The 23,414-nt window shown below is 47.7% G+C and overlaps 1 protein-coding gene across 7 annotated transcripts in view; it reads left to right on the forward strand.

The window, feature by feature from the left end:
- The window catches only part of Trak1 (trafficking kinesin protein 1), a 104,254-nt gene that overhangs the window by 50,553 nt on the left and 30,287 nt on the right, over positions 1 to 23,414 (forward strand). For all 7 annotated transcript variants that reach the window (XM_036193997.1, XM_036193992.1, XM_036193995.1 and 4 more), the window contains 2 exons: positions 14,520 to 14,596; positions 22,142 to 22,258. In XM_036193997.1, coding sequence (XP_036049890.1) covers positions 14,546 to 14,596; positions 22,142 to 22,258 — 168 coding nt within the window. In that variant the 5' untranslated portion in view covers positions 14,520 to 14,545. The remainder of the gene's footprint in view (positions 1 to 14,519; positions 14,597 to 22,141; positions 22,259 to 23,414) is intronic.

A 23,414-nucleotide genomic window follows, 5' to 3' on the forward strand; every position in this document is an offset into this window, starting at 1 on the left:
AAAGGCATGCGACACCAGATCCAACTTAAAAGATTTATTTTTATTTTGGGGTTTCTTTCTCATTTTGGTTTTGGGGTGTGTGTTGCTTACACAAGTCAGAAAAGGATGTTAGATGCCCTGAAGTTGGAGTTACAGACAGGTGTGAGCCACTGTGTGGCTCCTGGAAACTCAGGCCCTTACAAGATTGGAAGCTCTCCTAATGCTAGAGCGGCCCTCCAGCCCTGTGTGGACTCTTAACACACTGTGGGGTTAAGTGTGTTATAGTTTACGGGTTCATAGGAGGGAAGACACCAGCCTGCCCCAGGCACAAGCGCAGATGTCCCTGAGCAGAGCAGCCCTCTGCGCCCACCTATGCTGCTGGCTAACACTCTCCAGCTCCAGGCAGCTCCCAAGAGCTCCTAAGGCATGAAAGACTTGGCCCTGCCCAGACCTCAGCCAGGTGGGCCCTGTCCTGGGGGTCCCCAACTGTACACCTAGGGCGAGGGTCCTGTTCTAAGTTCACAGCTAAGGGACCTTGATGGGTATGATACGACTTCTGCTCCTTCTTTGTAAGGTTCCAATGACAAACCAATGTTCAGTTCCCCAGAGTTCACCCTGGGGCACCAGTGAGTGTACTGAGGGCGTGGATGAGGGCTTATTGACAGAAACATGGTGCCCCCAAAGCAGCTGCATGAGACTGTCTACACATAGCATGGATGATGGCTCCATAGAAGGATCCCCATTCTCCTGTCCTCCTCAGCCAGTATACTCTAACCCCTGCCCCAGACCCTAAGACTTTGTGCAATTAGGACAGAATTCCACACAACTGACTAGAAAGAGGCCGGATAGACAGGTGAGAGTCCCATCACCCACTCCACCTCCTTCTGCGAGGGAGCATCAAGTTAGCAAGCCATCTGTGATCAGTCTTGCTAATAGGCACAGCTGAACTGCTGCAGGTGTAGTCTGTCTGGGAGGATAGTGCTGTACCACAAACCCCGGAGAGGCCAACCTAGCAGGCCCTGTGAGCCCTGCTACACACCCAGGATCTTTCTTTCTCATGTGGCTCCAGGGCTTTCTAGACCCTCTCCTCACACTGTCCCCGTGACTCCTACCCATCTTGTGGAGAGGGTTGTTGCTGCTGCTGCTGCTGCGCTCCTGCAGTCTTGCCAGGGCACATAGCTCAGGCCCCTGGGAAGCTGCAGCAGAAACCGTTGGTGTCCAGTGCTGTGAGCCCTGCTCAAAGGGGCTCTGTTCTACTGACACCCCGCCTCCCACCAATCCCATTCTCTCCTGGGATGACATCAGGCAGGGCTGAACAGTGTGAGGGAAGTGTTCACACCCTCTCTATACCTGAGAATCACACTGGTATGAGGAAGACCAGAGAGCAGAGACCATGGTGTATTGCTTGGCAGGTCCCCATGGCTTTCTCAAGAAAACGCCTGCAGAAACCTGGTGTCTTCACCCCTTCTCGCCTGGCTGCTTCTCCAGCCTGTCCCCAGTTGCAAAATGAGTTGTGAAAGTTTAGGTCGGTGCCTTCCAGGATTGCTCAGAAGTCAGCGTTTTCAGAGAGCACGTGGAGTGGGCCAGAGTGTACTGAGACTCAGAGGAACATGTACCCATCCTGAGAAGCAGGAAAACATTCTAAAGAGATGCTGCAGCCCGTCTTATGGGTATAGACTGTGGGCCCCAAGAAGTGATTTCCCCAGGAGTCTTGTGTGGGGAGAAGGAAAGGGCGGGAGCCTGGTGCCAGCCAGAAGGAAGCTGATAGTGTGTTGACCACAAGGGAGAGTGGTGCTGACGGTGATGATGGCTGGGACCACACCTTGATCCTGGGTACACAGCTGAGCATGCTTCTTGCCTCCTGTTTAAATCTTAGCCTCACGTCAGATCCTGAAGATGGGTTCAGAGGCCACTGTACCCCATTTGCCACACTGAACAATACTACTTTCTGTTCTTTGCTATTCCTTGTTTGTTTGCCTGACCTATATGAGGACATCTAGCTGAACTTGGTGTAAAAGGTCTGCTAGGGTCCAGCTCTGACACACCTCTGGTAACAGGTCCAGGGTCCCGGAAGCCATAGCATATGCATCCCACTGTCCTCACGGGGGCCACTGAGTCAAAAGGTGGTATCAGTCACCTGCATGAAGTTTTCAGCTTGAGAGCACTAGCCAGAGGTCAGAATCTGGACAAAGAGAACTGGGAAGACATGGTAGCTACCATGGAAACCCAGAGCTCAGTGGAGTACATTGAGCCAGCCCCCATGTCAGCATCCAGGTTGGTATCTACTGGCCAGCCAAGGCCCCCAGTTGGTGCCCAGGTGAAGCTTGGGAAGTATAAACTGAGCATTTTCTTCCAGTTCAGAGAGCCTCCTGGGCTTCAGGGGACGGCTCAGCCATACAGAGAACAAAGGGTCTGTGTGCAGAGCTGCGGAGCCTTGGGTCCTGCTGGCTGTGGAATGTAACATTGTGTGAACAGCAGGACTCAGGTGTTCCTGGGACACCCCTGTAGAGTCACAAATGAAAAACAGACTAACTGGTTTATCAGAACCATTGTGGGGTGCCAGCACCACCCCAGGTGAGTCATGTGTGGAGGTCACCCCAGGTCTCTGTATTGGGGTCCTTTGGCAGATCCACCTACCTCTGGGCTCCTGGTCCCTCCAAACTCCCAGGAGCATCTTTGCCTGGCACTGCCTGTCTGCTGGCCACTCTGTGTTGTACTAATGTATGTGTGTCCTTCCTTCTCAACTAGGTCAATAATTCCTTAAGGAGCCCATTTATTTGCTCAAAAGATAGTGGTCTCTGGCAGCTTGTGGGAAAAACAAGTCAACCTCCACCACCCCATAATAGCTGTGAAGACACTGGGGTGGGCTCTTCTGGGATGGGTATCAGCTACAAAGAAGAGGGTATGCATACACACTTGGCCAAGTGCCAGGACCATGCTTCCCAGGAATGAGCAATTTGGTTATCTCCTTGCTAAATGTCTGGGTGATAAGTGGCCACCATAGGTCAACATTAAGAGTTCCATTCTGGGGTGAGGCCTGTGATTACTGCATTAAGTCCATAGCTGCAGGTCTAGAGATTGAACCAAGGTCTCATTAATGCTATAGTAGTGCCTCACCTGTCCTTGAACTAGAAACTTGGCTTTAGTCTCTGTTTGATTTGCTATATGGGGCTCATGTTTGCATTGTAGGTTTGTTCTGGTTAAAAGTAGAATAGTGTTTATAAAGTGTTCAGGTCACTGACGTCATGTTGTCAATCTTAGTAATGGCTAGCTCTCATTTTTCTTCTCTGCCGTGTGTGTGTGTGTGTGTGTGTGTGTGTGTGTGTGTGTGTGTACATAGGTGCACATGCTTGTGTACTTCTGTATGCAGAGGCCAGAAGTTGACATCAAGTGTCTTTATCAATCAGTTTCTACCTTATTTTTTGAGATTGAGTCTGTCACTAACCCTAGAGCTCACTGATTGGCCTGGACTATCGCCCAGCGACACTCAGACACTCCCCAGCATGAGACTCGCCCAACTTTTCTCCTGGTTTCTGGGATCAGCTCAGGTCCTCATGCTGCATGGCAAACACTTTGCTGGGTGCATTGTGTCCGTGTGTGTGTCCGTGTCCGTGTCCGTGTCCGTGTCCGTGTCCGTGTGTGTGTGTGTGTGTGTGTGTGTCCCGCCCTCTTCTCTGACTTTAATTGCTTGGTGCCCTCAGCCTCCTGGCTACCAAGATGAGGGGGCATGCCACTTCAGTAACTGATGACACTCAGGAGCTGCTCTTGACATCTCACACCCAGACATGGGTCAGGGCTTTGTGGATCGCTGTTGTGGTGGACCTGGCTCTAGGCTGGCCTCTGTCCATGCTGCTGTCCCCAGTGTGCCTTTGTCTGGAAGCCAGCAGGCCCGAAGCTCCTGTGGTACGGATGTCCACCACCTACCTCCTGCTTGCTAGGGTCACAGCTGCTCTGTGAAACCCTCTTGAGAATACATCTTTCCCTGAAACCTGCTCTTCATTTTTGTCACCTTTAACTTGAACTTGTTTGTAGGAAGCTGAAGGCCAGGTGAGGGACTCAGCTGCATGCATGTTCATTTGAGGTGATAAGATGTTTTCACCCCTCTCTGGAGCATTGGGTAGGAATGGACTGTTATTTGCAAACAAAAAGATCTTTCTAGTTTTTTTTTTTTTTTTTTTCCGGGATATCAGCCAGCTTGGTTGGGGCAAGACCTCTTCCTGGTTCCTGCTGGTTCCTTTGCTGTTGTTTCTGGATGGTTCCCTGCCTGGCAACAGCATTTAACCCCAGCAAAGCTTAGTCAGGGCTGAGGGAACAAAAGAATGCTTTTCTATTATTACCTTGCTATAGGGAAGTGGTAGGGATATGGTGCAGTTAGGGGCCCTTGTTTGCATGTTAAATACTAAGATGGAATTTACATCCTATAAAATTCACCCATTGTTACTGGGCAGTTTCATGGTTTTTATAAATGCTCTGTATTATGCAACCTTTATTCTGATTCACACTTGGATTTTGCACCCTTTCTCTCTAGTAAGAACCCCCATGCTGTTTATACTCAGTCTCAGTCCTGAGCAAATGTTAATGCACTTCCTATATAAATAGAATCCTAGAACAAAGCAAAATTTTATGTCTTCTTTTGGATTTTGAGGTTTATTATGTTGTGGCATGTACTCATTCCTCATTCCTTTTTATGGCTAAGCAATATTGTATGGAACACCATACTTTGTTCATTCACCAGTTAATGTATATTATTTCTACTTTTTGCTTATAGTGATTATTGCTGCCATGTACACTCATGTTCAAGTTTAGGTAGAGGCATGTCTTCATTTCCTACTGGTAGGTACTTAGGATGCATGATCGACTGACTCTGTGACTTTAGGTAGTCTAACTCTCAGAGCCTTTGTTTCCCTGGCTTGCAATACGTTCAGTTTACCCAGCCCCGTGTCTCTGTGGGGTTGCCACTCTTTGCCCATTCACAATACCCACACAAAGATGCCCTGTGGCTAATGGGTATTTGTCAGATCTTTCTAGGCCATTTCATAGATGTGGGCATGAGAGGTGAGAGACGGTGTCAGATAGCCAGAGGGACTTCCTTCTTGCTGGGCTGTGAAAAGAGGAAATAAATTCCCCGGTGGAGACATGAGAGAAAGACAGTCTTCCCAGAAGGAAATAACAGGTGTGGAGGCCAGGGCAGACTAAGAGTGACATCACCAGGTGTGCATGGGCGGGTGGAGAGTGGGCATGAGCACCTGGCAAGGAGGTGGAGAGAGCTGACTGCACAGAGGATGTTGGCCCTGGGTGTTCTGTGCATGGAGGCTGCTGGTTGCAGGAAGTGGCAGAGCTGGGGACATTTTAAAGCAGGACATGGATGTAGCAGGAATCTTAACAGGTCTTATTAATAAGAACAAACCTGAAGCCAGTTATTGGGGTGAATGCTGGAAGATCAGAGACACAGAACAAGCCACAGCTATCTCACCTCACCAGTTCCTCAGCTGATCCTGTTTCCTCAGACTGCAAGCTCTGAGTCCTCATCCAAATGGGTCTCAGCTGAACTGATGCTCCAAAGCTTGAATGCTTAACCAGCCAAATGCTTAACTAGCCAAATGCTGCTAGTTTCTGGTCTTCATGCCTTATATAATCTTTCTCTTTCTGCCCCCACTTCCTGGGATTAAAGGCTCCCTTTCTGGGATTAAAGGTGTGAGTCACCATGCCTGGCTGTTTCCAATGTGGCTTTGAACTCACAGAGATCCACCTGGCTCTGCCTCCAAGTGCTGGGATTAAAGGCGTGTGCTAGGATTAAAGGCATGTGCTACCACTGCCTATCCTCATGTTTAATATTGTGGCCGTCCTGTTCTCTGACCCCAGATAAGTTTATTTTGGGGAACACACAATATTTCGGGGAACACAATACCACCACACATGGGCCTGTTAAATCAAAGGCATGTCTACAAGCTTTGCAGGACGCTTGTTTTGTGAGGCCTGGAAACTTGATGTGTGTGGTGACTCAACCAGGATTTGATGGGAGTCTTTTGGATATGGATCATAGGTTCTGGGCCTCCACCCACAACCCGTGTGAAGAGGGCGGACAGTAGGCTTTATTATGCTTGCTTCCTGGTGGATCAAGGGCCACACTGTAGTGATACTTCTCATCATGACACCTGCTGCTGAGCAGAGAGGGACCCAGCCACCCACTTATGGATGGCTCTTGTTTCACACATCAGTTACCTGCTCTGCCTACCCGAGCATATCTGAATGTCTAGGGTACATACATGTCTGCTTTAAATGCATGTTCAGTATGTCTCAGTTGAAAAATATTTTCTTACATTTATATATTTGTATGTGTGCACACGTATGCCTCGGCATGTATATGTAGGTCAGGGACAACTTCCTGGAATCGGTTCTCTCCTTCTACCACATATCATGGGGAATGAACTCAAGTCAGCAGGTTTGGCATCAAGCTCCTTTCCCCACTGAGCCATCTTGTCAGCTGGCCGGCACTGCTTATAATAAAAGTTATGAAAGATAAAACTTATTTTTATAAGAAGTGGATGATAAGGTGTGAGTGACGGGAGGGAAATTCTTGGGGGATGAAACCTGCTATTAGCGCACACTTTGTCGAAAACCTGCTTTAATTAAGTGACCTAAGCATAAGGCAAAGCACAGGCAGCCCCACATGCAGATTGGATGGGCGATCCTGATAGCCTTCATTCATGAATGTTGGCTGGTGGTCTTTGAGTTATGAGGAAATGGCATTTTCTTGAGGGTTAGGAATATCTTTGTTGATATACACGCACCCACAATTGCACACATACATATACACACATATATGCATATGTGTAAAATTCTCATTTATGTATTAATGCCAAAAATACAAGAGGACACAGGATGTTGATGCTGACAGGAGGGATGTTTTCAGAGCCAGGTTAAGTAGTGACATCAGTTACGCATTTATTCCACCAAAATGGAGGAGAGTGAGATCTCCCAACTCTGAGACAAGCAATCAGGCCACAGTGTCAAGGAGCCTATCAAGCTTGTCGATGTAACATGTGGCATGGTGATAAAGGTGCCTTGGGAAGAGCAAGTGGCGGTGCTGTTAGATCTGAGTTCTTACAGCCTGTCCTCTTCCCTGCGCCTCCTCTCTGCTCTTGCTGTCTAGCACCCCAACTTTCTGCTGCCTGATCTAGCCTTGTAGTCAGCATCTCGTTGACCCAGTGACCCCAACCACCATTGCTTCCTTCCCCAGGAGAGTCTGCGTCTGGGCCTCAGCCAAGGTCATCAAGTCCCGCCCACACAGATGCTTGGGGTTTGGCAGGGACTGGGGTCTGCCAGCATGTATTTGTAAAATCATTTGGGGTGTGGTTTAATTTACATAAATATTACACATTGGTTTTTGGATCCAAGCACTGCTCAGAACGCCAACCTAGTCCAAGGTGCCCCTTGCTCTGGTCAGCCAGCCCAGGGCTAGTCCCCAAGAAAAAAGCCTTGATCTCGTCCAGCCCTTCAGAGTGGAATCTCTCCAATGCAATACAGTCGGCCAGCTCCTTGGAGGGCATTTCTACCACTGGACCTGCTCCAGCGGTGGCCAGTACTCTACTCAGAACCTCATCTGCAGTGCTGTGACTGTCCCAAGGCCACTGGTTTCATTGGCAGCCTGTCTTGCTACTGCTCTGGTGGGGGTGGATTGCTCTTGCTGGCTGCATCCCAGCCAGAAGGAAGAGCCCACATTGTCCTACCTCCTACTCAAACTTATCTCAGTCCCCCTGTGAAGGAGTTCACTTGCTGTCACCCAGGAAGGAGCCCTCTGGAAGAATCGAGCCTGTTTAACACAGGTCACTGGGCCAAGATGTTTTTTGAGATATAACCACACACTGATGCTTTCCTATGAAGAACCTCTAGTGGTTTTCTGTTGGCCTGTGATAAAAGTCCAAGATCCTTAGCTTTTGGGGACAGATGGAGGATAGGGTCTCACTATGTAGGGCTGCCTAACCTGCATGCTGGGATCACAGGTGCATGCTTCTTTGCCTAGTTAACAGTCCCAGCTCTTTGAAGGGGCTTGCACCTGTGGACTCTTCCAACTGTTTATCTCCAATATCTCTCCTAAGTTGGCCTATTTCCTGTGTACCCCAAGCAGTACATGAGGCTAGTGCAGGACGACATCACTCAGAATTGGTGATAGTACAGAAGGCTGAGGATGTGTACTGTATGTCTACCTGGCTGTCTGGCGCAAGATACAGTAAATGTCTTTGTTAGTATTTGGACCATAGTTTTCCATTGTATTCAGTGAATTGAATTTGTATTTCCATGTACAGTACATGGAGATATTTCCATATATAGTATATGGAAGCATGTGTTCATTGTTAGAGATTTGTAGCTGCTCCTGTACTTTCTCTTTGAACACACTTTGGGGTGGAAATGCATTTGTCTGGGTCCCTGTGGAGAGAGAACTTAGCTGAAATTTATGGTATTTCATGTGTAAAAAGTGAAACGTGGAAAGCAGAGCCTTTGTGTAGCCTCCTCACAGTTTAAAGGTGGGTTTGTTCTTTTCTCACCTTCTTAGTCTTGCTCCCCCCCCCCCCCGCCTTTTTTTTTTGGAAGAGGGAACCTAAGACCCAGCAATTGAGGAGCCTGCCTGGGACCTGGGGTTCCCTGCCCTACCTTCTGTGAAGACCTCCTCCCAGGTCAGGGTGCTCTCTGCTCTCTTGCACAGGCTCTGAACACTGTTGTGTCCTGGCCCCAGCCTTGCTCTGTCCTTTATGGTGTCCTTATTTGAGTTTAGGAGCCACACTAGTCAAGGTTCAGCTCCTACAACACAGCCTCATTCTCTTTGACCTGTGATGGACATTATGTAGGCAAATTATTGTGTGTTGTTTGAGCTCACAGAGAAGCTGGAAGCCAGGTTGCCCCACCCCACTTCAGACCTAAGCATGTTTGTGTCAAGTGTCCTCCAAGGCCCCTTGTCTGGACGTGAGTTGACCCCCTGCCCCCAGCTCTGGGACGGAGAGGGATAGAAAAACTAAATATCCCAAGAGTGAATTGTGTCATTGCAGACAGTTGAAGGCAAGCCATTTCCAACTGAAGTTGCTGACCTTTGTCCTGTGAAATAAAAATGCCTACAGTGGAGATGGAAGCAGAAGGTTCAGCCATGGTCAGACCATCTGTGGAGGGAAAGCTCAGCCAGGAACTGCAGCTGATGGCCTTGTCCTCTCTGGTTGTTGTCTGCTGGGGGCTGTAAGCACCAGTTTGACGATGCTATCTGCTGCTTATGCTCTGACTTTGGCTAGGTGTACACTTAATAAACTCACCCAAGCAAAACCAAAGCATGACTGTTGTAGGTCATTCTCCAGGCTGCATGACAGACCTCCATGGTGGCCTTGGTGTCCCGTCCTCTATGTAGAAGTGCCACCTGCAGGGTTGCTGGGAAGGGCCCATGGGACAGGGTCCAACTTTGTAGACACAGAGGTGAGCCGCTGCTTTCCTGGATCCATCTGGTATTCAACTCAGCAGCTCCCAGCTGTGTGATTCTGGGGAAGTTACTTAGTGATTCTCTGAGCCTGATCTTCTGATTTGTGAAATGGTGTGAGTAACCTAACCACTTCTGTAGAAGGATTTTTCTTTGGGTTGACAGCTTGCAAAAAACAACATGAAGACTTATTACTAATCATGAAAATTCAGCCTTAACTTAGGCTTGTTCCTAACTAGTTCTTATAACTTAAATTAACCCATATTTTTTAATTTGTGTTTTTTTTACATGACTCTGTTACCTTAACTCTGTACTGTCTATCCTGCTTCCTCTCCATCTGGCTGGTGACTCTGCCTTTCTTCTTCCCAGAGCTCTCTCTTTCCAGAATTCCCTTCTATGTCTTCTGCCTAGCTATTGGCCATTCAGCTCTTTATTGAACCAGTCACAGTGCACATCTTCACACAGTGTAAAAGAATATTCCACAACACACCTCTCTGACTGACCTCTCTGACTGCTCTGAGGGCTGCACGATCTGTAGAGCCAGATGAGGTCAGTGCCTGACCTCAGTGAGCATGCTCAAGCAGCCTGGATCCATCTGTGCACAATGTTCAAATGTGGTCAGCATCTCGCTGCACTCTATAAAGATGCATTTTTATTATCTATTAATTAAGAAAATGCTTGCTGCTGTTATTAATTTGTTTTAAATGTCAACTCAGGTCCCATGTCCTTATTTTAGCCAACTGTATATTTCCTGAAAAGAACTTAATTCCTCTCACTAGAATTACTATAGTTATTTCAGAATCATATTAAAGCACAAACAAGAAAGTTAAAACCTGCGATCTATCCAAATGTTGGTTATTATTATTATTATTATTATTATTATTATTATTATTATTATTTAAACTGATTGGCCATTAGCTCAGGCCTACCATTGTCTAGCTCTTACTCTTATATTTAGCCCATTTCTATTAATCTGTACTTTGCCATGTGGCTCGTGGCTCACCAGTACCTTACATCTTGTTATGGCAGCGGTTGGCCATATCTCTATGCCTTCTCCTTCCACTTCCCAGAATTCTCCTCTCTCCTTGTCCCGCCTATACTTCCTGCCTGGCTACTGGCCAATCAACATTTTATTTATACAGATCAATATCGACAGCACTTCCCCTTTTCTTTTTTTTTTTTTAAAGGAAGGTTTTAACTTTTACATAATAAAATTACATATAACAAAACAATTATTATGCAAGAATTACAGTTACAATATTAAGGAAGATATCATATCTATCTTATATTTGTGAGTCTGAGGTTTTTATATCTAACTTATCTTTTATCATAACTGAGGAAATTATAACTATCTAGTCTTCAACCACATCAAAGACCTCAGAAGGATATAATATTACCTGAGAACTGGGAGAAGGATGCCAGCAACTTCCGGGAGTCTTGCAGGGTAGACAGAGACAGCTGGCAGCCTGGACAGTCACCTAATGTTCCTTTGTAAAGTTGGGGCATTTGTCTTCAGCCCACAGGGCTAGAGTCTCTTGATCACTTGTCTCAGTGTCCTGTAGAATGTTTGTCTGGCAGTTTCCTCTGCGAAGCAGGAACCTGAAGGACCATTTTGTCAAGCAAAGTTTAGTGGTCACCTTTCTATGGGTCCTGCATGTCCAGGTGATCAAACAGTCCAGGCAAGAACAGTTTCTTGCCCAAATGGCTATTTTTGCTAAAGTGAAGATAAGATATGAAGTGTCTTCAATGCCCATCCTCCTCTCTGAAGTAAATCGGTGCTGCCAGGAGCAGACATGTCTCACTGTCCAGAAAGTCTAAATTTTAAAAATATTTTAAGTGCCATATTCTGTAGACCTTTGAAGTATTTGAAGATTACCTATCTATCTGAAATATCTCTATGTATACCTAGAAGACTTAACTAACATGGATACGAGTATGATTATCATAGATGACTAATTAATTACCCATTACAATTTAAAATGAAATACCTTAAACAAGAGTAGAAATATACACACAGTATAACAAAATTAACTTTAAGTTTGTATCGATAGACTAAAATCTATACCGATGTAAAACATTTTAAACAAGTTGTTGCTCTTTAGAAGTAAGTTCCTTAATCTACCCTTTCATCCTATTATATCTATATCATATCCCCTTTTATTCTTTAGAAAGAGATCACATTTATAATCAACCTGCTTTAAAGAAAAATATTGGTTTTTCTCTGTCCCACACCTTCTGATTTGGGACACAAGAATCTCTTAACCTTTTCTTTTAGCAATATGTCTGGGTTTAGAGAAGGAGTGAGCCAATTCCATCTCCAAAGCCAGCTTGATCATTTTGGGAATGTGGGCATAGTTTTTCTTACTACTTCCTGCTGGAGGGGGGCGCTGTATCTTATGGGGACATAAAGAAAATTTTAGGATTTTGGAGTAGTCCATGAGGGTAAACCTCTGAGCCAGTTGCCTTGAAACCATTCTGGATGTCAGATCATCTGGGCCATGGTGTCATCGGAGACCTTTCAGGTGGTCTTGGCTGATCAAACCTGATGTATCTTAATCTGGAACAAATCCACAGCCTCTGGCTTTCTGTGGAAACAAAAGCAGAGACTCTTTTCCAAAGCAACATATCCTTATATCCAAAATTTGAAGTCAAGGTACCTTTAAAATTTACATATGTGTTTAATTTAACAGCTTTTATGATCAAATCTTTTTTTGTAGTTAAAAATTCCAAAGACAACATAAACCAGATTCTCTGTGTAATATCCATCTTTGTAAGACTGAAATGCCGCTGTGGCTGCTGGCTCCGCCCACCTCAGCTTCCCAAAGTGGCGGAGGTACAGTTTACTGCCAGCTCTGGGTCTGGAGCCATGTGTACCATCAACTATCAGAAGCAGTTCCATCAAAGCAGTGCATAGCCCAGAAACCTTTTTTTTTTTTTTTTTTTTAACTAGCAAAGGCTAAATCCACCACGCAGCAGAGTAAAGTGCTGCTTGTAGATTCCTCATTCCCGCCACACTGCAGGTCAGACGCACACGCCAGGAACCCACCATAGTAGCTCAAACCGGCAGGCTGCCGCTAACTTGAGAGAGACAACTAGGAAGCTGTATTTAGCTCTGTTTTAGAATCTTTTTTGTCAGGTTTTAGGTGGAAACTCTTGCTCCATGTTGGGCGCCATTTGTATTGGAGAGCTTCTCTCCAGCCCCCACCAAGCCCTATTAGTTTAACAACCCACTTATAAAATAAACACACAGACATTCATATTATTTAAACTGCTTGGCCATTAGCTCAGGCTTACCATTGTCTAGCTCTTACTCTTATATTTAGCCCATTTCTATTAATCTGTACTTTGCCATGTGGCTCGTGGCTTACCAGTACCTTAACTCTTGTCATGGCAGCGGCTGGCCATATCTCTATCCAAATGTTGGTGTTTTTGTGGTTGCTCTGTTTTTTTTCCTTTCTGTGTACTATTAGTATATATTTAAAGCATAAATACTGAAATGTTTGGTACATCCTTGCTTAGAGCAAGCAGTGGTTTCTACCCAGATAGGGTAAAACCAGTGGTCCTGAGTCTGTGGAATATCCCTGGTGCCCCCAGTGTAAACAGGCCAGCATGAGACTGCTATGCACTGGGCTTTTTCCTCTGTGTGGCACCTCCTAGCTTCTCGGAAGAAGTGCTGTTGGGGGCACAACAGTGTCACACAGAGACAACTTGTTGGCTTGAACTACTGAACCGTCCAGGGCAGTTTGAGCTGGATTCCATGGACATGAAATTAGAGTGGGTTTAAACTCTCTCTTACATATCTCCCTGTTGTCCCCTTGCTGGCCAATGTGAAGGCAAGGGGTTCTAGAGTCAGAAGGCAGAGGGGCCTGGGGGGTGCCGGCTGTGCAGAGGGAGGATTGTGGACGGCCTGGCTCTTGCTTCCAGGGTGCTGATGCCACAGATTGAAAACCAGATTTCAGACTCTACTGAGCTAGGAAATCATTCCAGCAGATCAGGTTTCTCTGAGCTCATCTCTAGGATCAGCTCTGCTTGTGTTGCTAAATGATTGAGAGACTACTGAATTCCAGCAGCAGCTCTCTAGCAAGGCTCCGGGTGTGACTTGGTGAGAGGCTTTGTGTCCCAGGTGCCTCTCACGAGCTATTGTTGGATGAAAGCTTTCACTTAATCGAATTATTCTCCAGGGTCTGTGTTACATGGCATCACATAGCATCACTATGAAGTTGTATGTGTGGGGGTGGTGATGCTTGTAGAGGTCAAAGGTTAACTTCCAGTGTCCTCCATCTCTTCAGCACAGGGATTATAAACTGATACCACTATGCCTGGATTCTTTTTTTTGACATGAGTTCTGGGGTCAAACCTGGGGCCTTGCGTTTACCACTTTACTAACTGAAAAGCATCCACTCTTAGGATACTTGTATTTAACCCAAAGTGACAGGTTCAACATTTTTTCATTGGCCCTACATCCAAATACAATCACTTTCCCCTGCAGAGGAAAAGTTGTGGGACTCTTGGTGTGCCCTGAACCATCAGTCCCTTGCCGTCAATCACTTTAGCAGCCTTCCTCCACTGGGATAAGGGGATGGGACGGCACAGTCCTAAAGTGGTTCATGAGCAGCCTCTCATGATGCAGTGAGCTGTATGTGTAATGAAATTGTGCTCAGTGTGCATGCATATGTGTGTGTGTGTGTGTGTGTGTGTGTGTGTGTGTGTGTGTATACGAGTGTGCAGCAGCTATGTTGGTAGAGCTTGCAGAGGGGATTGTCAAAGGCTAGTACGATATAGATACAGAAGCCACACAACTTTGGAATCTAGGCCAGTCAGGAAGAAGGGTGTGTGTGTCCCTGTGAACTTGTCAGTTTGAGAAGGTTGTTTAATAATGATACAGATGTCTGCCTTCTGCGAGCTGGGCCTGTGTGGTCAGTGGGTCCTCAAGCCTTGTAGTGATTCACACTTTAGTGTCACTGGCGGCGGACGTGGACAGTGTGGGTAGAATCTCTGGTGTCTAACGCTCAGACACAGTTGAGGAGCAGCTGTTGCCAGCTTTCTGACATTAGCGATCTCATTGCCTTCTCTGTGTTTACAGTTCTATGTGCTGAGAGAGTTGGCCAGATGACTAAGACATACAATGACATAGATGCTGTCACGAGGCTTCTTGAAGAGGTGAGTGTCTGGGGGAGGGGAGGGCTTCTGTGGGGATGGGTTCCCATGGCTCCCTGCCTATTCAGGAAGGAGCCTCACACTGGGCCCTTGCAGGATACCTATAATCCAGTGGTTTCATTTTGTTATTTATCCATTTTGAAGCAGGATCTCACTATGTAGCCCTGGCTGGCTTGGAACTTGCTGTGTAGACCAGGGTGACGTAGAACTCATCGAGATCTACCTGTCTCTGCCTCCCAAATGCTAAGGTTAAAGATAATCACCATCACACCCAGTAACTCTGTCTTTTAACTAGTAACTATGTGCTGAGGTCTTTGCAGCTGATGATTTTGTGGGCATGTATTGGATTTGTTGTTATTGTCTGGAAAGAGAATCCTGTGAAGAAGCCGAGGCTGGCTTTGAACCCCTTGTGCTCTGACCTCTGCCTCCTGGCGGAGGTTACAGGAAGTACCATCATGCCCAGCTGATGTTTTAGATTGCGTTGCCCAACCTTCTGGCATTGTAGTATGACGTTGCCATATACAAGTGTGTTGACCCACTCTCTTAACTGCCCTGAGATGTCTACAGTCACTCGGCAGGGTGCAGGTCAGACATACCTTTTTAGATTTTTGATATTATGAATTTACAACACAGAAATACAACGCCATTTAAGTACTTGTTGGAACATCCAGTTTCTGATCAGAGAAACCCAAGCTGTCCAGGAGAAGAATATGTCCTTACCTGTGGCTTCCTGAATGTAGTTTACGCCCCTGCTTAGTCTGGCCAGTGGAGTGGAATGCAGGGTCAACACAGAAGCACAATGCAACGGGATGGTCACTCCGGTCAGGGTGGCTGCACGCCCTTGAGAGACTGTGACGACTGTGACGTTCTCAATTGCTCCCGGTGTTTGTTTTCATTTGGGAACAGGGTCTGTGCAGTTCCATAAGGACACATGGGTATACCCTGTGTATCTGCAGGCCAGGGTGGGCAGGGCTTGGGGAGAAGTATTGGTAATCCCCCCCCCACACACACACACCATGACCAAATCTGACAGAAACAGCTTGAGGGGGAAGGACTTTAATTTGTGCTCACAGTTTCAAGGAATCTCAGCACAACACATCAGGGGAAGGTGTGGCAGAGAGGCTGTGGTTCATGGGGTAGCTAGGGGTGAGGACCAGGTTATAACCTTCAAAAGCCAGCCCTTAGTGGAGGAGACCAGGTTACAACCTTCAAAAGCCAGCCCTTAGTGACTACCTACTGCCTCCAGCCAGGCCCCGCCTCCTCAGTCTGCTAGAGCCTCTCAATGCAGCAGCACCACCAGCTGGGGTGTGTGTGTGTGTGTGTGTGTGTGTGTGTGTGTGTGTGTGTGTGTGTTTTCAAAACACCAGGGCTGTGGAGGGATCCCTTGATTAGGTCAGACCCTAACAGTGCCTGCCCTTCCACACTGGCCCTCACCACAGACCTGGCCTTCAGTGGACAGGTGGCTTAGGGCCTTGTTTCTGGAATCTCAATGACTCTGGGTTCAGTGACTTCTTTAGCACCTCCCCGGGAAGAGGGTAGGTTCTTAAGGGAGACCCAGAAGACACTGTGGCTGTTGCAGGCAGTGGTGGATGATGCTGAAGCCGACAGGCGCTGGCAGCACGGTGGCAGTCAGGGCTTCTGCAGCCCCACTGTCCATCCCTCGTGCCCCCCCCCCCCCTCTCGTCTTGTTTCTTCCTTCAGTGTGTGACATTTCCACTTTCCCTGGGACACATTTGTGTTCTGAAGGAGGAGTCAAGAGCTCCACATAGGTGATGTCGGGGTGTGAGACTGTTGACAGTCACCTAGGGATGGCCTTCTGGTGACATTACAGCTGCTGCCATTGTTTGGCTGGCGTGGGCCAGTGGCAGGCCCACTTGGCTGCACATTGGATTTGGAAATGGCCTTGCTGACCTTTCCCTGTGGGATCCGTTTCTCCAGCAGTGTCACTGTGGGAAAAGTGTTTCTGGCATCCTCCCCCTATCCCCAGGTCCATGCAACTGCCAAGTCTTTGGGGGGGGGGGGGGATTCTCTATATCCTCATTTTTGTTCTGGGCTCCTGAGCCTGGTGGTGGGGTTTGCCTTTACCTGTTCTAAGTTCTTGGCCTCTGCTGTCACCCCATACTGTCCACAATGACCTCACCCCCTTCCTGGCCTGCAGGGCTTCTGAGGTTGCATTCGGAGTGGTCCACAGTTCACATTCTTCAGCCTGCAATGACTTGCTGTCACTGCAGACATACCTTTCACCTTGAGACCTTGTGACTTCATGATATTTCTCATGCTTTCTCACTGTCAGCTGCTCTGGAACCTGGTAGTCTGTGTCTCGGTTAGAAATTGCCAGGTCAGAGCTCCTGCTGTGCGATCTCAGACCTTCAGTGGGATGCCTGTCTCCTGGCGCACTTTCAGGAGTGAAATCTGACAAGCAGCTATGTGCCGATCACCCATTGTTGCATGAATTCTGTGGATGCTCTTGACAGTAGATGCTGTTATAGTGGAGGAACCTGAATCTGAGGGACCAGTGCCAAGATCCCAAGGGTTTTCCACTGCTGGCTCACACCGGCTCCCTCCCCGGTGGGACTCAGCATCTTTGCCTGCCTGCTGCATTTGCTATTCTTTCAGGCTCTGGTAATATCGCTTGTTGGTTGTCAGGAGGATATTTCCACTTTTGGAATATGACCTGGGCTCTGCTGCCCTGCTACCCTGTGGCCCTGGGCATCTACAGCCCATAGTCCTTGGCCGTGATACATCTGAGGCCTCACTGTGGGCTGATGTTCCATGGGGTTCCATCCTTCTCTCTGCTGTCACATCCAAAGGCTACTTCCAGAGGACTCGAGGTATCTAGCCCTTTATGCAGAGGCCCCCTGTGAAGAACTTTTTCTGCTCAGGCTTGGTAGTGCATGCCTATAATCTCAGTGCTTGAAGATCCAAGTGGAGGAGTTTAAGGTCATCCTCAGCTATCTAGTCAGTTTGAGGCTAGCCTGAGCTACATGAAACTGACTCAGAATTATTTTTAAAGAATTTACTTTTTCCTGGTTAATTTTCTAACTAAGCATGGCTGTATGAAATATGAACTTTCCTTTAAAAGAATTTGAGTTGGTGGAAAGGATGTCACATCTCGTTAGGACAGTTTCTTCCCTTGGCCCTTTGTAGTACCTTCCTGTTTTGTTTTTGATGGGCAGTCAAGTCTGCACCTCTGTGTTTTATAAATAGCAACTGTTCCCTTTGTTCTCGGCCCTGATGAGATGATCACAGGGAAGTCCCTGCCTTTCTCTTGTAACTGGGCGTCTTAGAGTCTGACTGCTCAGCCAGTCATGTGGCAGTCAGTCTCCCTGCCTGGGCGCTGGGCCTCTGTTCAGGAATGCTGGCTTGCACACCTGGCCTGCCACATTCTGGGGTGCTGCAGGATTTGCCCAGGATGTACAAGTGCAGCTATGAGCTGTGTATGTGTGTGCTGTGTATGTGTGTGTGTGTGTGTGTGTGTGTGTGTGTCTGTATGTCTATGGGTCTGTGTTTTATGTGTATATGTGTGTGTGTCTGTCTGTCTGTCTTTCTCACTGTGTGTGTCTGTCTGTATGTGTCTGTATGTCTGTGTCTGTACCTGTGCGTGTGCATGTGCGTGCGTGCGTGCGTGCGTGCGTGCGTGCGTGTGTGTGTGTTGGGGAGGGTCCTGACTAGAAGGAGATCTTGAAGCTCATCTTGATTGGTGGAATTGAGAATGCACCCAGAGTTCACCTCTCTGCCCCAGTAACAGCATGCTTTCCACTGGCCCATAGTTAATCTTTTTATCCTAAAATTGGTGAATGAGATGAGTCATTGCTAAGTGTGGGAGGTAGGCTAAGCCTCTGCAGGGAAAATGCTAGCCAGCCTGGTGTGTTGGTAACAGGGCCAATACCAGGTTGTAGGCTTTCACGCCACCTCGATTCACTTCTCAAAGAATAAAGAACTAGGTTTTTTTGGCTTGTTCCAGGGCCTGAGTTAGTTACTTATAGTCTCTGATTGTCTCTGAGGTGAAAGCTAAGCTCATTTCCTGGCTGTTTTCTTGATTTTAGATCTAAATGTTTAGGAGGTGACTCCTTACCCCTTACACACACACACACACACACACACACACACACACACACACACATACACTCTCACACACTCACCTCCTACACACACGTGCACACACTCAGCCCACACACATGCACACAAACACCTTGTCCCATACCTGTGATTCTCAAAAGAGACCTAAGTAGCCTGTTGCTGGATAAACCTAGACAGAGCAAGGCATGGCCATGCAGGGGGATCAAGGTCAACCTGGGTTGCATACCCAGACCCTGTCTCAAAACAACAATACCAACACCCAAAAAGCCAAAAACAAGCTAGACAAGAAAGACTGGAGATGGTGCAGCAGCCTCAGGTTTCCTGTCACCATAAGTAGTTCTCTGCCCCTCCTTGCTTTTCATCCTGCAGACATGCCCTGGGTAATTACAAGAAAGATTAGATTTCCAGCATAGGCCCGAGATCCCTGCTCTCAGCAGGACGAGAGCAAGAGGACAGAGGCCCTCAGGTGTGAGGCGTGGTCAGTGGGGCAAAGGGCTTCCTGTTGGAGCTCACTGCCGTCTTGTTTTTGTTCCTGGATTGTTCTCTGTCCTCATTCCTCCCAGGTGCCAACCCTCTCTGTCCCTTGCGCAGCCTTATCCTTCATGTCCTCCAGTAGCACCTTGATTCTCTGCCTGCAGTGCTCCTTATTTTTGCCTGTAGTGCTCCTCATTTCTGCCTGCAGTGCTCCTCATTTCTGCCTGCGGTGCTCCTCATTTCTGCCTGCGGTGCTCCTCATTTCTGCCTGCGGTGCTCCTCATTTCTGCCTGCGGTGCTCCTCATTTCTGCCTGCGGTGCTCCTCATTTCTGCCTGCGGTGCTCCTCATTTCTGCCTGCGGTGCTCCTGCATTTCTGCCTGCGGTGCTCCTGCATTTCTGCCTGCGGTGCTTCCTCATTTCTGCCTGCGGTGCTTCCTCATTTCTGCCTTCGGTGCTCCTCATTTCTGCCTGCGGTGCTCCTCATTTCTGCCTGCGGTGCTCCTGCATTTCTGCCTGCGGTGCTTCCTCCTTCCTGCCTGCAGCGCTCCTCCTTCCTGCCTGCGATGCTCCTGCATTGAGGACTCACATCTGTGCTTGTGGAAAATTGGCGGTGTGGTAGAGTGAAAGCAATGGGGAATGGGGTCAGGACGTGAGTGAGTTTTAAGCGCCTGCTGGCCACCTTGACTGGGTGGGGCGTGTCTTGGCAGGCTCCTAACAGGCCTGAATTGGACTTCTGCCGAGAAGTGGATGCTGTGACTGCAGTTTAGCTGCGGTCAGAGCTCACAGCACTCTGACCTGTGCTGCTCTGGAGTCCGCCTCTGGGCACTCACTCCTGGACAGCCTTGGTCACACTGTTCTTCAAGTCCTTCCTCAGCTAAGCACAACCACTGAGTCAGAAATGACCAAGGGCCACCGGCGAGGAGTCTTCTTGTCTCCCCATGGCCCCTGTGACAAATGCAGGGTTGAACCTCTCTGATTGTCTGGGCTTTCCTGTGTCCCTTGGCCATGTGAAGAGCCCTTTCCACGTGTGCTGAGCTTCTGAGTGATTAGGAATGATGGGAAATAAGCAAGATAGAGGTGTGTAGGGTATTTATGCGTCACTTCTACAAACACCTGGCCAAAGCTTGTGCTCTAAATAACACTCGAACTATGTGGGAGGCATTTTGGTATTTTCATTTTTGAGCTGTTGTTTTCCATTGAAAACAATGTGGGGAGTAGAGAGAGCATTTGATGTGAGGTGTGCTTAGAGACCATCAGCTTCATGGATGAGCAGCACTAGACCCCTCTCGCCTGTGACTGGCGGCTGATGCCTGCTTGTCTCAAAACAGAAAGTTACAAATAATCACATTTATGATGAGCATGTTTGATTTTCTCTAATTTTTTGTTTTTTGAGGTAAGGATCAAACCCAGGGCCTTGTGCTTGCTAGGCAAGTGCTCTACCACTGAGCTAAATCCCCAACCTAATTTTTTTTTAAAGGCTTATTTTATGTGTATGACTGTTTTGCCGTCTGTGCACTGTGTGCCCAGTGCCCACAGAGACCAGAGAGGGCATCAAATCCCTGGGACAGAAGGTGGTGAGGAGCCATGTGAGTGTGGGGACCTGAACCTGGACCCTCTGGAAGAGTAGTTAGTGCTCTTAATGTAGCATTCTGCTACATGACTGAGCCCACGGTCAGAAAAGGGGGTCATCTCAAACTCCAAGTCATTATATAAGGCTGGGTGTCTCAGACCAGTGAGACGGGAATTTAGAGGGTCAAAGCCCAGCTTATGGGAGAAGAGGACAGGAATTTCTCATGATCCGAGAACTTTAAAAATGACTGTTTTGCACCAAATCAGCATACCACCCATACTTGCCTGTCTCCATGCTGGTACCCCTTTCTGTACAGTGAAAAACTGATTCCTCCTCACTTATCTCTTAAACTTCTTATTATCTTATTTCTGATGAACAAGACATCAATTGCAATTACTTTAGTGATTTCTCAGCTCCCAGTTATATAGCCTATGGTTTGAACAAAAACTATAGTTTCCTGATTCTGGAGAAAACAAATGTTCAGGCCACGAGGTAGTGCCTCGTGTGGAGTCAGAGCCCCCGACTGTCGCTACAGCCCGCCACTTCTGTGATTTCATTTCCTAGAGCAAGTGAACAGGGTACTTGGCATAGACTGTGAATTGGTGCGGTCTTCTAGAACGTCTTTTGCCTTACCAGCTTCCCATCTAACACAAGCAGGTGAATCTTGTGGAGATGGATTTGGATTTGGCATCTGTCCCCTACCTGGGACACCTTTCTTCCCACAGAGGCAGTTATGTCTTTGTATGTATGTCTCTGTCTAACCGTTGACATGGCTGAACTAGCAAACATCCCATCCCTAAACGGTGCCTCTGAAATATGACCAGCTGCTTTGACATTTCTTTTTCTAAAAATAAAGTTAAATAAAACCTGAATAAGAAAATGAAACAAGCAAAACAGATGCATCTGAGTTATTTTAAACCTTTTCATTTAGGTTTAATGAAGAACTCAGCATGTTCTAACACAGTCCAGCCTGATGTGCGCTAAAAAGGCCTACCTGCCTGTGCCAGCTCTTTGCTTTATTCAGGAGCACATTCAACCCATCCATCCACTCATTTATTGATTCACCTATCTACCATCCCTCCGTCCATCCAGATCAGTCGATGATCTACCCACCCATCTACTCACCTGCCCATCCACCACATATCCGTCCACCCACCCACCCATCCATCCAGCTGAGTCAGTGGTGTTCCCATGTGCTGGCTTTCAAGTGGAGAGAATGACTAAACAAATAATTTTTCCTCCATGTACCTGGTTTTCACCAACTCTTCCTGCATAGCCCCTGCACATATATGGCCAAGGTTATTGTTCTTGAACAGGCATCAAGTACCTAGATGGAGAATTGTCAATTCTCCCACTGGTTTGAGTATACCCGTCTGACACTGAGCTGGATTAAGTCCCCATGCTCCCTCTTGTCTATCATAGAAAGAGCGGGATTTGGAGCTGGCTGCGCGGATCGGCCAGTCATTGTTGAAGAAGAACAAGACTCTAACTGAGAGGAATGAACTACTGGAAGAGCAGGTGGAACACATCCGGGAGGAGGTGAGGACCCCTAGCCTGGGAGCTGTCAGGGAGGCGGGTGGGAGCATGTGTGCAGGTGTGGCCGTGACCTTGTCCTCAGAGAGCCCAGATTCTACATGGAGGCCCACCATGCTGGGAAAAAGCACACACAGGCCCACATAGCAAGCAGGCAAGGAGCCAGTGGCCCTTACACCACTCATTCCTTACACCACTATCACTGTGTAAGTGCAGAAAACAAGGCAACACCGTAGCCTGCAGCTTTCATTGTTTTCATGATACACGTCTTAACTCACGGCTGTCAGAGGAGAGCGGACAGACTATCTCAGCATCTCCAAAGGGAGCCTACAGTCAGGAGGAAGGATGCTAATCCCTGGAAGTGAGGTATAGACTCATCGAGACTATCAGAGTCAGATGCAGTTGGTGGAACAGGGATTCGGGCTTAGAGTCCAGCTTCTCTCCCTTGACTTGTTTTCCTAGCAGTAAGTTTAGCCCTGAGGACTCTTCCTCACTGTCTGTCAGTAACTTCCTTAGTGGGGAAGGGCGCCCTTCTCCATAACCCTACGGTACAGTCAGTCTTTCTCATTAAAGCTCTTCTGGGGCTGAGTTTACTGTTTCAAGTCAACCTGTCAGAAAGAGTTTTATCCCCCAACTTGCTCTCTGAGATTACGGTAAGCTGGAGTGTTGTAGTGTTTTTGGAGAAATGAAATTGTTCTGGCCTTCTCTGGCCCAAGGAAATGGCCTCAGTTAGGTGAGAAAGCACATGGGCCAGCATGTCTTTCTGAGCAGAGGGACACACCACCTGGGAGCTGGTGAGTGGGTGGCCAACCACTGACCTCCTTCCATGGCGGTCTGTGTGAGACCTACTCGGCCTGCATGAAGTACAGCCTACTCCACAGGATGCAGATGCCTGCTTCCCAGGAGAAGCTTTGAATGGGAAAACTCTGAGGCCATACTTCTCTTGGAGAATTGTTTAGTGGTCCCTCTGGGTAGGGGGACCCTTACACAGCATATGATACAAGTGGATCCTCCAAGGAAGATGGAGTCCTCTCCCTGTGTGGTGTAGGAAAGCTGGAACAAACCCCAAGGCACGTCAGAAAACAGACTTCCCATCCTCCTTTACGGCCCTGGTCCTGTGCTTATCAGGACTGAGTGCTAGAAGGGCAGATGAGACAGTATC

The sequence above is a fragment of the Onychomys torridus genome, chromosome 7, assembly GCF_903995425.1.
Source record: "Onychomys torridus chromosome 7, mOncTor1.1, whole genome shotgun sequence".
In the NCBI taxonomy this organism is placed as follows: domain Eukaryota; kingdom Metazoa; phylum Chordata; class Mammalia; order Rodentia; family Cricetidae; genus Onychomys; species Onychomys torridus.